At 39.2% G+C, this 16,828-nt stretch overlaps 1 protein-coding gene across 1 annotated transcript; it reads left to right on the top strand.

Moving 5' to 3' along the window:
- The first annotated feature begins 13 nt into the window (after positions 1–13).
- On the top strand, positions 14–14,995 carry LOC126511924 (trace amine-associated receptor 1). The gene is made up of 2 exons (XM_050159441.1): positions 14–6,251; positions 12,734–14,995. Exon 2 carries the CDS (start codon positions 12,826–12,828, stop codon positions 13,843–13,845), a length of 1,020 nt encoding a protein of 339 aa, XP_050015398.1. The 5' UTR covers positions 14–6,251; positions 12,734–12,825; the 3' UTR covers positions 13,846–14,995.
- Positions 14,996–16,828: the final 1,833 nt, after the last annotated feature.

A 16,828-nucleotide genomic window follows, 5' to 3' on the forward strand; every position in this document is an offset into this window, starting at 1 on the left:
AGACTCCAACAAAAATTCCCTAGAAGATGGCTCACACATTGACAGTACAGCCACCAGATCACTGAGTAGCTGCTAGAACTAGGAAACCAGACAGTCTCATTTTGGAAACTATGTTTAATATAAAACTAAATGTTCTCTTTCAGTAATAGCAAAATAGTTAAATATTATACCACTTAGAGAAACAAAGGGTAACTTTTAAATAAACAAAAGGAAATCTCTGGAGGATAGTCCAGACAGCACTCTTATATTATCGGTGTCTTCTAAAATGTGCCCTTCTGGAAAGGAGAGCAGGAACTCACAGTCCTGATTCAGTATGGTGTTGCTCTGTGTGTGTATGTATGTGTGTATACACATAAGAGAATATGTGTGTGTGTGTGTGTGTGTGTGTGTGTGTGCCTATTCTCGTTTTTGAGTATGGGTGTGTGTGTATGTAGAGGTCATAGGACAACCTTGGGATGTCATTCTTCCACCTTGTTTGAGACAGATCATTCTGGTAATCACTGTTTGTATGCAAGGCTGGCTAACCACCAAGCTTCTGGAGATTCTCCCATCTCCATCCCCCATCTAACCAGAGGAGAACTGGTGTTGTGGGATTCTTCTTTGCATGCTATGTTTTATTACCATTGGTTATTAAAGAAGCTGTTTCAGCCAATGGCTTAGTGGAGTAAAGCCAGGCAGGAAATCCAAACAGAGGTAATAGAGAAAAGTAGTCGGAGTCAGGGAGGCGCCAGGGAGACTCTTTAGCTGCTAAAGGAGACAGATGCAAAATCCTTACTAGTATGCCACAGTCTCATGCAAATACATAGATTAATAAAAATGGAATAATTTAAGATATAAAAGCTAGCTAGAAAGACGCCTAAGCTATTGGCCAAACAGTGTTGCAATTAATATAGTTTCTGTGTAATTATTCATGTCCAGGTGGCCGGGTAATGGCCGAGTAATCTCCACCTACAAACTGGTATTACAGCACACATGATGTAATTTCTGGCTCTTCTGTGGTTTCTGGAATTCTGAATATAGGTCATGAGGCTTGCATAGCAGGTGCTATATCCTCTGAGCTAAAAGATACTAATTTCTTTCTCAGTGGTGCTTAATGCCACACCACAGTTGTATCTTGACCTTTTCAAGAGGTTAGTTATATTCCTCAACAACAGTTTTGCAGCTACAGAGTATGGGAGAATGCAGACTAAGGGCTAAGGAGGAAGTACATGATTAAGATTAACCTATGTGTGTGTCCTGGAAGAAGCATCAAAGTGAGTTGATCATGTCTGTTGGTGTGTCACAGCGAATAAAATCTTAACATGAAGAATGGAAATGTCTCAGGTCTGGAAGGTAAGTTTGCAATGATAAGTGAACAATCCATGAACAAAACAGTGAGCAGAGTGAGCCTGCGTGCACGTGTGTGTGTTTATGTGTGTATGTGTGTGTTCAGTACACATGTGCATGCTTGTGTGCAGATCAGAGATCAGTGTTAAGCGTCATCCTCAATCATTCTGTACCTTGTAACTTAGATGGTATCCTTTCACAAGGAGCTTGCTGAATCTGTCAGCCTGGCCAGATAGCAAGCCTTGGAGTTTTGCCTGTCTCTGCCTCAGTGGTAGCACTGTAGGCATGCACAGCCATGCCTGGCTTTTCATGTGAGTATAGTGTCTCTGAACTCAGGTCCTCAGACTTAAGCACCAAGCTGTTTACTCACAGAGCTGTCTCCCCAACCGTAGAAGTGCATTCTTTTGATGTTCTGTTTTGAAATTGTTCTTTCTGGTGAAAGGACCACAGAGTTAGCAAACACTCTTATCATCTAGAGCAGCTAGTTAGACATCAGTGTGTTCCATAGGCTTTGACATCATGCCAAGGCAAAGAGGATCCACCTGTCACTATAGCAGTAAATTATCTGATAAATAGTTGATATTTTGGCAAGTGCATTGAAGACATGCCAATTAGATAAACTTTAAACTGAGTTATGAAAATATCAGTATCACCAGTTATGGTGTTGATTTAATGAAATTTGTGGTAAACCAGTTGACTTCTTTTCATCTATGGTAAAGTTTTTTTATCTTGTTTTACCTAAACAATTAATTGAGGGCTTATTTGCTGATAGGATATGAGTGAAAATGAGCTAAAGTCCTGTGTGCTTAGTACTAGGAAAGTAGGTATTGTAAAGGTTAGTTATCAAAACACTGTAGTGAGAAAGTAAAATCTGATAGTCTCAGATTATCCTCCCAAGCATACATGTAACTTAACGAAAGATATGAAAACGGCCTTGAGGGATTGCCACTAACATATTACAATACTTTTAGTGATTAGGAGAGCTTTAAAAACTATTTTGGAAATGCTTGAAAACTATAATTACCAATTTTATCTTGTCTGCTATTAGCATCTTATTAATAAGTCTTTTGTACTCAAATAAGTACAGAGACCCATGCCTGGACAATGGGAAAAGAGTGAGACACCTTGACACACGCAGTCTTAAAGGGGATGTAATCTCTTCATCAAATCCCTCCTTTCATGGCTCAAGGAACTCTGCCATAGAAGAGGAGGCAGAAAGATTATAAGAGTCAGAGGGGATGGCAGACACCAAAAAAAAAAAAAAAAAAAAAAAAAAAAAAAAAAAAAAAAAAAAAAAAAAAAAAAAAAAAAAAAAAAAAAAAAAAAACCCAAAAAAAAACCAACAACAAAAAAAAACCACAAGGTCTTCAAAACATAGGAGGATCAATATACATGAGCTCTCAGACTGCGGCAGCATGCAAAGGTTCTGCATGGGACTATACCAGATGGAGTCATAGAAAGGAAGTAGACACAAGCCCCCATCCCTAACTCAGAAGCTATCTCCAATTGACAGTCACTTGCAAAGGAAAATTTAGTTTTCTCCAAGGAAGTCCAAACCACATTTAAGGGTAGGCCCCATGCCCATCAATAAACGGTCAACACAATACTAACTCAATGGTATTTTTGGAGGGATTTTGTCTCATAATGCTTTGTCTGGGTATTTTTTTAACCTTACAGTTTTTTTCTCATATATTATAGTTTCTGATTTTGTGTTTCTGCAGGTTTTCTGTTTGTGCTCGTGTGGGAGGATGGAGGGACTCCCCTATTCACCTACCCTCCCGATGGGTGTGGGGTCAAGTTCTTGTGAATGGAGTAAGGTTTGGTTACTCTTCAGGTGTTTGGAGGACACGTGAGAGAAAGCTATAGAAAGGGTTAAATCATCTTTTATTTGATATTTTTTTTCCAGTTTCTCGGTGGCTAGGAACTGGAAATTGGACAAATCCAGAACAGAATTCCTTTACTGACCCATTGTAATAATTTATCAGATTCTTGGATCTTTGCCTTGTAAATAATTGGTGAAATTCTTTAAAGTCTTGGGAATACACATGGGACTTTGTGCAATGTTCCTGGCTCAGGAACGGGTTGAAGGTCAATAAAGGTCTTCATGTTCTCTGTGTCTTCTGTTTCCCACAATTCCTCCTCCTTTCCTCTGTCCTCTCCTTGACTGTCCCCTCCCCCTTTCTGCTTCTCTGCATCATTACTGTCAGCAGCCGTACAGGCAGTCTGTCCATGCTCAGCTTTCAGGATGCAAGAAAGAGATGCAGATGGCACGCTGTGGGAAACCCACCCCTCTTGATTGACACCTAAGTTTTTTTTCTAACTTTTTTCATTCTACAGAGAAAAAAAAATGCAAAATGTCTAGCTCCGCTCTTACTGACTCAGTTCATTATGGGCTTTGGAGTCAAGACACCCAATGTAACCAGGCTTCCGAAATCTGTGCAAGGCTGCCCTCTGCAGGTCTCCACGAAACAAATAACTTTACTCGAGTCTAGTACGAGAAGAAATCCACGCGTTGGCTGAATGTGAATGTTCAGGACAGCAATTCCAGAACCCAGGAAATAGAGGCAGGAAGGAGACTTCAGCATCAACCTTGGCTACATAAGAAACCCAGGGTCAGACTGGGCTGTAGGCAGCCCTGTCTCAAAGCAAGGAAAGAGACTAACAATAACAACAAAAATAAATCAACGGGCAAGGTGCATTTTTTTGTTTTTTGTTTTTTTGTTTTGTTTTTTTTTTTTTTTACTGTTTTGAGACAGAGTCTTACTATGCAGCCGAAGTGAGTTTTGAACTCATCATATATCCTCCTGCCTCAGCCTCTCAAGGGCTGAAGTAACAGGTATACACCACCACACACAGTCTCAAGGTGTCATTTCTTTCAGAAAGGTAACACACTGCCTACAATAAACATGCAAACACAATGCCTTGTTTAGACACATCCTCCTCTTCTTGCCTTTTTTGAGATAAGATTTCTATGTGTAAAAGCACTGTTCTGGAACTTGTTTTGTAGAACAGGCTCACCTTGAACTCACAGAAATCCCCCGGCCTCTGCCTCATGAGTGCTTGGATTAAAGGTGTGCACCACCACCACCCAGCTGTTCTTCTTTTTAAAGTTATTTATTTTTATGTTTTGCCTGCATGCCTGGTGTCTGCAGAGGCCAAAAGCCCCTGGAATTGGAGTTACAGGGGATTGCAGGCTGCCATGTGGCTGCAGGGAACCAAATGCTGGTCTTCTGAAGGAGTTCTTAATTGCTGGATCATTTCTCTGACATGCTATTCTATTTATATGAATGAAGAAGTGACAGATAACCCTCTAAAGCTCTACCTTGTAATGTTCATGGAAAGTCTCTGATTCAGTAGCATCATGACGGCTTTAGTCAGACAATCTATTCCCTGGAAAGAGTCTTAGGAGATTGCCAAGATCTTGCAGCATTTAGTGGTACGTCTCTGGGACTCTAAATTTAATACACACACACACACACACATGCACACACACAAACATGCACATATTAAAACACACATGCACACATTCACACAAAGGCACACATACAGACATATATTATTTTCACTTTTGTTTCAGCCTCTATATTGTTATTGATATTTCATAACTGTTACTAAGACTTTAACAAATTCCAGGAGTTGTGTCACACCCTGTACCTATAAAGATTCCACACATGCTAAGGTGTTTAGATATAAATGCTTTAGACATGCAATTAGATCTAATTGCCCATAATGTAATATTTTTGTTCTAGTTGAGGAAACCATATAAAATATCTAAAAAGCGAATGGATTCAAGAGCTGTTAGATTCCAACCTATGGATGGCTCCACATATTTTTCAAGGTCAGGCTCGAATGTAAACCGAACGTCAGGTTCTACACCTAAATAAGGACCCGTTTGGAAATTTTATATGTAGGAATGGAAATAAGGTGATAGGTAAGTAACTGTGACTACACACACACACACACATACACACACACACACGTATATCCCTAAGAAAATGATTTCTAAATATGGCTTATAAATTACTTAAAAAAAGAGTAAAATAGCAAACACCAGAGATGATTGAATGAAGTAGGAACATTTTTCTAGTGGAAGTCCTTGCCCCTTGCTTTTTGCTGTCCACCTTCATCTGTACTGGATCAGGATATAAAACATTTCCTTTCTAAGCTTTAAAGCCAATGCTTTCAAAGAGTTGTTATTGCTATTATTATTATTATTATCATCATTAATTTGTAATTGATTCATGAGAATTGTACTTTTGTAGTAAAAGATTTTCTAGCTGTAAAATATTTTAGGTTTCAGTACATGCAAACTTAAAAAAGAAATCCACCTGGTCGGTATCGAGCATCTGCTTCTGTAATGAATGCTTTTCTAAGGACTAGCTGTTTCCTTTGTACGTGTGTCTAATAGAGGAGCCCTTTGCTTGCAGATCAATCAACAATTAAGGCAGGCAAAATGGTTATGTGATTTCATTTATATTCTGTTAATGCTGATGGCTGTGATTATGGATGGCCCACCCGTGGGTTTATTTTTAAAGTCATGGTAATATTTACCCTGCAAGCTTCCGGGTGCCGGCTTAGAATTCTAGCACCTTCGTGCTGTATTGATCCCTCACAGGTAGCTTGTTTTAGAAAGATTTATTATCCGCTTATCTGCTTCGTATTTTAATATGCGTGCCGTTCTGTGTGTGCTAGCTATCCATTATCATAAACCGGTAGTGGGCTCTCTCCAGGAGCAGATGGACAAGAGGCAGACAAAGGCAACCTGGCCCCAAAGGCAGGATTTCTGCTGTTGGTTCCAGCATGGGTTCTGTTCTTTTTTTCTCCCAGAGAAGATAGATCTGTGGACACTCAACATCTGCAGCAGACCTTAAAGACCTACCCTTCTGAGGTGTGGAGCAGTCTTTTATTTGGAGAGAAAGCCAAAGGTAATGAGATCTATCAATTGCTTGGTGCTTACTTAGAAACCAGAGTTTAGAATTATCATCTACAATGTTGTATAACTGCTGCTTTAGTAAAAGAAATGTGCTTTAAAATTATTTTTTAACAATGTGCTTCACACATGACTTTTCATCTACAGAAACCTGAGGATTGAAAGTTTGTTGTGCAGCTCCTGTAAAATCAGTACGGTCTAAGTTACAGGCTGTGCTAGTTCAAATTGGTTAGGATAACGTCACAGAGTATTTTAGACATTTTGAAATTAAAGTATATCTTACTGTCACCTTATACTCAACTGCAGAACTAAATTATTGAAAAGTTAATTGAGGTGTTTATAGTATTAATATTATTTTGTGAGGAAATGTTTGCATATTTCCATATTACTTCAAGTGTGCATAAGGTGTGTATAATGTGCATGTGTATAATGTGCATGTGTGTGTGTATGTCTGTGTGCATACTTGCTCGTTATCAGGTCAACTATGTCTAGAATCTTCTCCCCATTGAAGTATCAGTTAAACCCCATTCACGTACCTCATGTATGATAAGCAGCAGAAACCCACTCACCACAAACTATGGGGCATCGTTTTTATCTCCTTTTGTTGGTCTGTGTTGATGTGTCAAAGAGCTAGTGGGTTTTGCCACCTGTCCTGCTCTGTGTTAGGGGAATGGTTTGCTTCTGCTGATGTTCCATCTCAACCATAATGATTTCAGCATTTGGAAAGGTTGCATGCCTGCCCCTTGCTTCTTTACCTTTTTAAAAATAAGAATTTGTCAAAAATACTTTCAGCATTTAAATAAAGGATACAGAGCTGTAAAATAAAAATATTTTAGAATAGAATTATTATTAAATTCACATCTAATTTTATTTCCAAATTTGCATGGTAGAAAACAAGACATGAGTTTTCAGATGTGTAGCAAAAGTGTGATTTAAATATAAAGGTAAAAAAAATATTTCACGAAGACTCACAGAGCTCCACTTACTTCTGCTTCCTGATTAAAGGCATGCCTGACCACACACAGCCATTTTTATTTAAAATCAAATGAGAAAATATTACTCTTACCATTGAATTTATTCTTCATGACTTGACATTTAAATTCTTCTATAATTTTTTTTATATTGAGTTTTCCTAGAGTCTTTTAGAAGGTGGTTTTTTTTTCCCCCCAGCCATGCAGACACTGTTATGGCCGAATATGAGTCTGTTAAGTTGTCATTTCATTTTCTTCGGTTTTAAAATTATTCTCAGCCCTTTGGCTTCCCAACAATAAAAGAGTAGATCTATTAGCCACACCTTGATATTCTTACTCTCATTTCCTCCATCCCCCACGTTTCCTCTCTGCCTGCCTTCTATTTCCACTCCCAGGGCCTTATAGATGCTAGGCATGGCCCTGTCACTCAGGTGAGGCCTAAGCTCTAGTGGTAGAAAAGGAGAAGGACGCAGGAGGCTGGGCAGTTGAAAAGAGTGCCCGTAGTTGGAGGGTGATAAGACACTTCATTTACAGGCACACAGGCTTCTAGGCAGGCTGGAGAAGGTGCAGATAAAACTAAAGATCTCTGATGTGGGGTATCCACCAGAGAAGACTGCTCAGACACGGGTTTATGCCAAAGGAAAGTCTTTATTAGTGGGCCAGTGACTACACTGGATGTTCAGGATCCCAACGTAGCCCCAAACCTTTCTTTGAGATTTTTATAAAGCACAAAAACCATGTTCAGGGTGGGCATTCAGTTAACAAGATTAGTTAGCCAGAAGCAGAACTCCAGAAGCCAAGAAGCAAGGTCAGCACATTCAGAGACTTTCCCAGGCTTTGATGGATTAGGTCTTTGTTTTCATTTTGGCAGGTGGTACTGTCTACATGCGGAGTTTTGCATTCTGAATGGTGCTTCTGTCATGAAGTCAGTGGTGCTAGGTCTGGAGGCCTGTTAAGATCTGGGGACCTGCTACAAGTCCAAATTCAAATAAAACCTACACAAATGCAGCACTCTATAAGAGATGGTTCCACAGCAAATATGCCACTGTTTACTTGTGGGTCCCCTAATATTTGGGGTCAGTCATTTTGTGCTGACGTACAGCTGCTCCCACTCACATCCAGCATTAGCTATTTTGATCCATGCCAGGTGTTCATATCAGCACCGTGTTCTTTGAGTTGCTGTCCCTAACAGGCATTCAGCAGTCTTCATTGTTGTGGGTTTGTAAACCGGTGCGTAAATGATCTCTTGAAGTTGCCATTTCTATTATTGTTAGTATGCTTGTGAGATTTTTTTTACACTCTATCCGCTAGATCAGTTTGGTATTTAGTTATGGTTTCATTATTCTCTTTTGTGCTTTACTGGGGAGCTTAAACTGCTACCCATCACTTCTTATGCCATTCACATTTATCATCTTGTTTTAAAAAAAATTTATTTAAAAATAAACTATCTTTTTCATTTTACATGCCAAATCTAGCTTCCACTCCTTCCCCTCCTTCTGCTCCCTCTACTTCCCTCCCACCCCACCACCCATTCACTCCTCAGAGAGAGTAAGGCTTCCCATGGGAGTCAAGAAAGTCTAGCACTTTGCTTTGATATAAAGCAATGACCAAGACCCTGCCTTCTATATCTAGGCTGAACAAAGTATCCCTTCAAAGAGAATGGATTCCCAAAACCCAGTACAAGCAGTAGGGATAAATCCTGGTCTCACTGCCAGTGGCCCCACAGTCTGCACCAGTCATGCAACTGCCACTCACATTCAGAGGGTCTAGTTTGGTCCTATGCTCAACTTCATATGAAGAAACACAAAACCCAGGATAGTCCAAACAATCCTGTATAATAAAGGAACATCCAGAGGCATCACCACCTTGACATCAAACTCTATTACAGAGCTACAGTAATGAAAACATCTTGGCATTGACATAAAAACAGAGAGGTTGACTACTGGAATCGAATCGAAGACCCGGATATTAGTCAACACACCTATGAACACTGATTTTTGACATAAAAGCTAAAATTACACATTGGCAAAAAGAAAGCATCTTCAACAAATGGTGCTGGCATAACTGGTTGTCAGCATGTAGAAGAGTGCAAATAGATCTTTATCGATCATCATGCGCAAAGCTCAAGTCCAAATGGATTAAAGACCTCAGTATAAATTTGACCCTGATAGAAGAGAAAGTAGGAAGGAGACTGCAACACATGGGCACAGGAGACTTCTCCCTAAGTGGAACACCAGTAGCACAGACACTGAGAGCAGTCGGGTTTTTAAACTCATTTTTGTTTCAGACTTTTATTTCTCTGCTCCCACAACAGCCTTCTTGATGGCTTGGCTTCTGTCTGTGCTGCCATTCCACATTTTCGATGTCCTAGTGTTTCTGGGTGGTGTATGGGGCATGGAATTTGGAGCATCTCTGAGACTCTGCTTCCGGCATCTTGTCAGCAGATTTTCTTCCATTATCAGCACTTGAATGCTGTGACTCTTCACACTTGAATTTTAAAATGTGCACCTCTCTTTGAATTACATTTATATTTAAAAGCAGAATTTGTTGAAATTATTGAAACACAATTCTGATTGTTTTGCATAGAGCTAAGTATTAGTCTTTTAAGGACCTACCTCTTTTTTTGTTTCATTTTTTGGTCTTTGTTTGTTTTTTTTTTTGAGTCATATCAGTCCTAGCTGTCTTGGAACTAGCTTTGTAGATCAGGCTGGTCTCCAGCTCACAGTGATCTGCCTGCTTCTGCCTCCTGAGTGCTGGGGTTAAAGGTGTGTGCCACCATGCCTGTCATCTTAATTTTCATGACTTCTTCAAGCAATAAAGGATGTACAAATATTGTGTCTTATGAACCCTTGAATCTGAGAGATCATTTTTCATATTCATACAAAGATGTAGTTCTGCATTTAGTATTCTCTGGTTTTAAACCATTGTCTTGTTTCTCGCTATGGTGCTTCTCATTAAATGAAAGGCTTCCGTATACCTGAGAAATGGAAGGTTATGTGATCTGGGGAAAGCACATTAATTAGGGACGCAAATTTGTGAGGAAATGTCAAACAGCATCTACTCTATTAGAAAATCCAATTCAAGATTGCATGAGCTGCTAATGTGAGCCCCTACAAGGCATCTTTCCTAGTTAGGCTTTCCATTGCTGTGATGAAACACCATGGCAAAAAAAAAAATGTGGAGAAAGGGGTGTATTTGTCTTATGCATCTACATTATGACCCATCACTGAAAAACAAAAATTCAAATGGGGCAGGAACCTAGAGGCAGGAGTTGATGCAGAGGCCATGGAGGGGTGCTGCTTACTGGTTTGTTCCCCATGGCTTGCTCAGCCTGCTTTCTTATAGAACCCAGGTCCACAAGCCTAGGGATGGCCCCCCACACAATGGTCTGGGCCTTCCTTCATTATTCAATAATTAAAAAAAAATACTTCACAGGCTTGCCTACAGCCCCATCTTATGGAGGCATTTTCTCGACTGAGGTTCCTTCCTTTCAGATGACTTTAGCTTGTGTTACATTCATATAAAGCAGAGCAACACACATCTTGAAGAAAGAGAGTGAGAGAGGCACAGAGAAGGAGAAGTCAGGAAAATCCAGCTGCAGTGTTGTGGGTTCATGCCACAGCTGGCAGCACTCTTCTACGAGATGAGATCCTGCAACACTTCAAAGTAAAACGGTTAAGGAGCAGGTATCCATGAACAAATATTGTGTGTATTTTGGGAATATTTAAATGCATCAGGTGTGTATGACTTTCTGGTCTGTCTTTTGGTCTCTTTTGAACATCAAATATTGGCTGTTTTCAATAAGCTCATTAGACTTAACTGAATGTCATCACTTCTCGGTTCAAACGGGCACACCACTAGCTGTTCTTGGTCTTTCCCACCCCTCCATTTCCCCCTGTCCCACATACCTCACCCACGACTCTGACTCAGTGATTTTCTTTTTCTGGAGAAGCTTTCATTTCACCTCATGATAGATTCTTTTTGCTATTTAGTTTCCTATTTTTCATGGATGGATGGTGTGGTGAAGCGTACACACACTTGTAGAGGCCCAAGATTGATGACCGAAATCACCATCAATTGCTCTTCCATCTTGTTCATTGAGGCAGGATCTCTTAATCAAACACTGAGCTCACTAATATGTCTAGTCTTCCTAGGCAACTTGTTTTGGGGGTTCCCTGTCTGTACCCTACTGACCGGTATTCATGTGAATTCTGGGGATCTGAACTTCAGATTCATTCATGTGTTCTAACCACTGAGAAATCTCCCAGGTGAGCAATCTTCCAGGTATAATTTATAATGGATTTCCCCCCTGATTACTAAAACAGCAATGCTCTCCTCAGCTCCATATCATCCATTAAATATTCATATGTCCTCTATAGAATTTCTTCATAATCTTCACCTTTAGTGAAGAAACAGGGAACCAACTCATTCTTTCTTAGCTTAGATGCTAATGCTCACGTCAGGACTCTAAAACAAACCAAACGCAAATTCAGTTTGAAAAATATACAGCTTTGGAAAAAGCTTTCCTTTTAGCCTCTGATGTCTCAAGTACAAGTAGCGTTGTCTTCCCCAAAATGATTGTAGCTGGATTTTGAAAGTTTTAGTTATACCCTGATCAGTGAAAACTTGCACAAAGCTGTCACTGCTTCCTTAGTTTTCACCTAGAAAGCTGGAAAACTTCACTAAATTCACAGAACCTCTGCCTTGACTAGTGATGAAAAAAGTCACCCAGTTTGCATTAAATCACAGAAGTCTGTGTTTGTAACCCTCTCTGCTGTCCTCTCTCTAAGGGCAAGACAGAAGTAATAGCCTAGTCACATGAAAATCAGACTTGGAGTTAGAAGAATGAGATGCTCAATGACTCTATAAGAGGGCTTCCTATCAATAGAATGCACACATATGTACATTCCTCAGGAACATTTCACCGGAAACATGGTCTTAATACAAAACAGGGGCAAGCATGGTCACAGAACTTGTAAGGGATGGTGACTCAGGAACCTCAGGGAGGATCTACTTGAAGAAGTGACTAAGATACCAGGCAGAATGTGGTCCAAAGACTTACTAGAATTTGGTAATCTAGTAGTAGGTTGGCTAAGAAGACTTTGATAGCATATTAATGGAAAGTGTCTATTAGGGGCATACTCAAATGCTATTTTAAATTTATCCTCTGCCAACTGTAGAGTGTAAGCCTTCCAACTCTGACTTTCTTCAGACAAGGTCTATTTGCATTGACCGAAACAAAATAATTATCATTTGATTTCCTCTGGCTTTTAAATGTAGAGGTTTAATGTGCTGATATTTTTTCATTCCAAGTTTTATATTTTAGCACAATGTCTAGCTCCAGCTGGATATTAAATATGTTTTGAGTTCAAGTATTAAAGTACCCTTGTAAATAAAACTTCCAAAGCAGATATTTTTTTTAGCAAGAACATGCAAATGTGATATAAAGGAATGAGTTAGTTGTTGATCAGGTAATCATTTTTCTTCTTCTTTTTGCTCCACCCAGGTTTCCAGGACAGTTATGTGCCCATAAAAAAGCAAAAGGAGAAGGACCTCTAACCTGACTATGGATTCTGGAGAAAGATTGCTCAACAGCCTATGGGAAAAGCCATGTCTGTAGTGATGCATCTTTGCCACGATATTAATATTTCCCACACGAACAGCAACTGGTCAAAGGGTGTTCGTGCTTCCCTGTATAGCGTAATGTCACTCATAATTCTGGCCACTCTAGTTGGCAATTTAATGGTAATAATTTCTATATCCCATTTCAAGCAACTTCATACACCCACAAATTGGCTCCTTCATTCCATGGCCACAGTGGACTTTCTGCTGGGCTGCCTGGCGATGCCTTACAGCATGGTGAGAACAGTTGAGCACTGTTGGTATTTTGGAGAAACTTTCTGTAAAGTTCATACCAGCACAGATATTATGCTCAGCACGGCATCCATTTTCCACCTATCCTTTATTTCCATTGACCGCTACTATGCTGTGTGCCACCCATTGAGATACAAAGCCAAGATGAATGTCTGGACTATTTTTGTGATGATCCTCATTAGTTGGAGCATCCCTGCTGTGCTTGCATTTGGGATGATCTTCCTGGAGTTGAACTTCAAAGGAGTTGAAGAACTGTATCACAGACAGGTTTGCTGTCTGGGCGGGTGTTTTGCCTTCTTTAGCAAAGTGTCTGGGGTACTGGTCTTCATGATGTCTTTCTATATACCTGGATCTGTAATGTTATTTGTTTACTCTAGAATATATTCCATAGCTAAAGGACAAGCAAAGTCAATTAATGGCACACATCTGCAAATTGGATCGGAAGAGAAAAACAGAATGCCACAAAACAAAGAAACTAAAGCTGCAAAGACCTTAGGGATTGTGATGGGCGTTTTTCTCATATGCTGGTGTCCTTTTTTTATCTGCATGGTCCTGGACCCTTTTCTGGGCTATGTTATTCCACCCAGTTTGAATGACGTACTGAGTTGGTTTGGATACCTGAATTCTGCCTTCAACCCAATGGTTTATGCCTTTTTCTATCCTTGGTTCAGAAGAGCACTAAAGATGATTCTCTTTGGCAAAATTTTCCAAAAAGATTCATCTAGGTTTAAGTTATTTTTATAATGCAATCCATGAAACCATTATATGTTACTGTTTTGTAAAAACAGTTGATTATATTTATGATAATAGTGAACCAACATTAGGCACATGGGCTTTTAAAATTTTTTATTTGAGTTAAATATATATACGAGTTAAACTTTCATGTTTGTATATAATCTGATATTTGGCACCAAATAGATGTGGTCTCTGACATTATTGCTATGCAGTATTAAAGACTTACATGTCAAAGAATTGTCCTTGCCCTTAGATGACCTTCTGTGAATTGACAGCAGTAATTTATTCATTCAGCAACTGAATCACACAGCTGAATTCAGAGTACAAATTAGAAGGAATATATTTATGTTATATTACACATATATGTATAGTATATGTATAGTATAATACAAGTTGCCTCTATTCAGTCTAAAACACTACTTTGAATTCCTTACCTGTTGACGGAGGCTGCTTATTCATTTCCCAGCTGCCCAGGACCAAAATAATCACACAGAAACTACTCATTACAACACTGCTTGGCCAATTATTTTGCATGCATATTTCTAACTAACTCTTACATCTTTAATTAATCCATTTCTATTAATCTATGCATTACCACGAGGCTCGTGGTTTACCAATAAAGTCCTCCAGCGTCTGTCTTCTTCAGTAACTACACAGCACCTCTTTGACACCACCTGTGTTCTCTCTATATCCCTTTCAGACTGGCTATATTCTGACCTGCTATAGGCCAAAACAGCTTCATTCATTAACCAATAAAAAAGCAGCATGTATACAGAAGGACATCCCACATCACTTTCCCTATGAGACCAGTTTGTTAAATTTCAAAAGGGAAACATATTTTTGAAGAATTTTCTGTACTTTACAGTGAGTTTTCTGTTGTTTTTCTTATTTATCCTGAGATGTCCCTCAAAGATTTTTTTCTAAATATTGAATAAGTCGTTAAAAAATTGTTATTTTGATTTACATGAAGAGAAAGGCTCTAGAAATGAAGGCCCAAGGATCCAGAAATAACTGTCTGGATTTATGTGCAGCCATGCAGATGTGTGATTAGAAGACAAAAAGATAGAATCTAATACTAATAAACTGGGTGAAACTGGAAAAAATGTATTTTATTGTAACCATCGTTGCTAGTATACAATAAAGCTTATATTTATTCTCATTTGATTTGTTTGTGTTTTCATACTAGATAAGCACACCGTCCTTAAATTTGCTTTAACTTCTTTTAGAGAATTACTGTTTTTTTTTTTTGTTGTTGTTGTTGTTGAAATAGGGCCCCACTAAGTAGTTTGACTAGCCTAGAACTTGCGACGTAGACCAGGCTGGCCTCAAACTCACAGAGATCTGCCTGCCTCTGCCTCCTAAGAGCTGGGATTTAAGATGTACGCCACTGCATCCAGCCATTAAGACTTTACATTACACCCGCCATTAACATTTGTGTATATATATTACATCCAACTATTAAGGTTTTTGTATACACTACATCCCGCTATTAAGGATTTTTATGTACATATTCCTTATTGCGCTCTATTAGTAAGAATTTCTAGAACAATATTGATGTCAATGAATCATTACTACTCAGGTTTTTATTAAACCTGTATCAACCTTTATTTTTCTTCAAACAAGCTTATGAGTCACATAATTCTACATTTTTACCTAGTACCAAACCCCTTAGCACATCTCTTTCTTTGTAGACACTGGTTTAATATTCATAAGAGATAGCCAAACAGGAGGAAAGGACAGCTGTGGACTTTCCACATTCCCAGCTTCATATAACCTGCATCTTTTGATTGATGGAGAAGGTTTGTTTTTTTTTTTTTTTTTTTTTTTTTTTTTTTTTTTTTTTTTTTGGTTTTTCGAGACAGGGTTTCTCTGTGGTTTTGGAGACTGTCCTGGAACTAGCTCTTTAGACCAGGCTGGTCTCGAACTCACAGAGATCCGCCTGCCTCTGCCTCCCGAGTGCTGGGATTAAAGGCGTGCGCCACCACTGCCAGGCTGGAGAAGGTATTTTTGTGTCTTGATTGCCCAGTACCCAGCTATAAACCAGTTAGCCTTACAGGACCCATTTTCATGGTTTTATTTATTTATTTATTTTGAGACAGGGCTTTTCTGTAGCTTTGGAGCCTGTCCTGGAACTAGCTTTTGTAGACTAGGCTGGCCTTGAACTCACAGAGATCTGCCTTCCTCTGCCTCCCAAGTTCTGGGATTAAAGGCATGGCCCAACATTTTCCATTTCAACTGGACAAAATCTTCTCTAACTGCCGTGTGGCTCTGGGGCTCCTAGCCTCTGGCCTCTCCTCTTAACTAAACAGATGACGGCATGACCTAAGATAAAATTTTCAGAAGATTTTGCTTCAGAATTGGAATCTCTACAAATGTGAGTAGGCAGTTGACACTTGACAGGATGATTAGCAAGAGAGAGCCAAAGGATGTGGAGTTTCAGTCTGTGCAAGCTGTAAGATCATGGTCAGACTTCTCCCCTTCTGCCCATTTCCAAAGTGAGTTATGTAGCCTTTCATGACCCACGAGTCCCAGAGAAGCTTCCATGAAAAGTTTTTAGTTATATTGGTGGGAGGCCTCTCACTTGTAGAAGAATATAATTGTTCCAAGAAAATAGTTATAACAACATGAATAGTTCTTTCAAAGCCAATTTATTATGAGAAATAATTTTATTGTCCAGGTTCCACTAAAATCTTCATATAAATTTTCATTCCAGATCAAGTAGTAATATGTTAGCAAGGACATTTGTTGGAAATGAATGGTTCTGTTTTAGGAGGTATGTGAGCTAGGAGGTTTCATCACGATTTTAAACTATATCTGGAAATCAACAATCTAATCTTTGCAAAGTCACACGTACTTGCTAGAAAGTAGAACAAACTGGGTGAACTAATCCACTGAGGATTTTGACAAGCCAGACTTTCTGTTTAATTGTGTGCCAATGTCACCAACCAGGAACTTGAATATTAAATATAAAAGATGCATAAAGAATGATTTA

The sequence above is a fragment of the Alexandromys fortis genome, unplaced genomic scaffold, assembly GCF_014885135.2.
Source record: "Alexandromys fortis isolate MF-2015 unplaced genomic scaffold, M_Fortis_MF-2015_v1.1 scaffold_107, whole genome shotgun sequence".
Classification (NCBI taxonomy): domain Eukaryota; kingdom Metazoa; phylum Chordata; class Mammalia; order Rodentia; family Cricetidae; genus Alexandromys; species Alexandromys fortis.

Bases quoted from the DNA above. Each gene is read 5' to 3' on its own strand.
- LOC126511924 (XM_050159441.1), top strand. From the start codon at position 12,826: ATGGGAAAAGCCATGTCTGTAGTGATGCATCTTTGCCACGATATTAAT.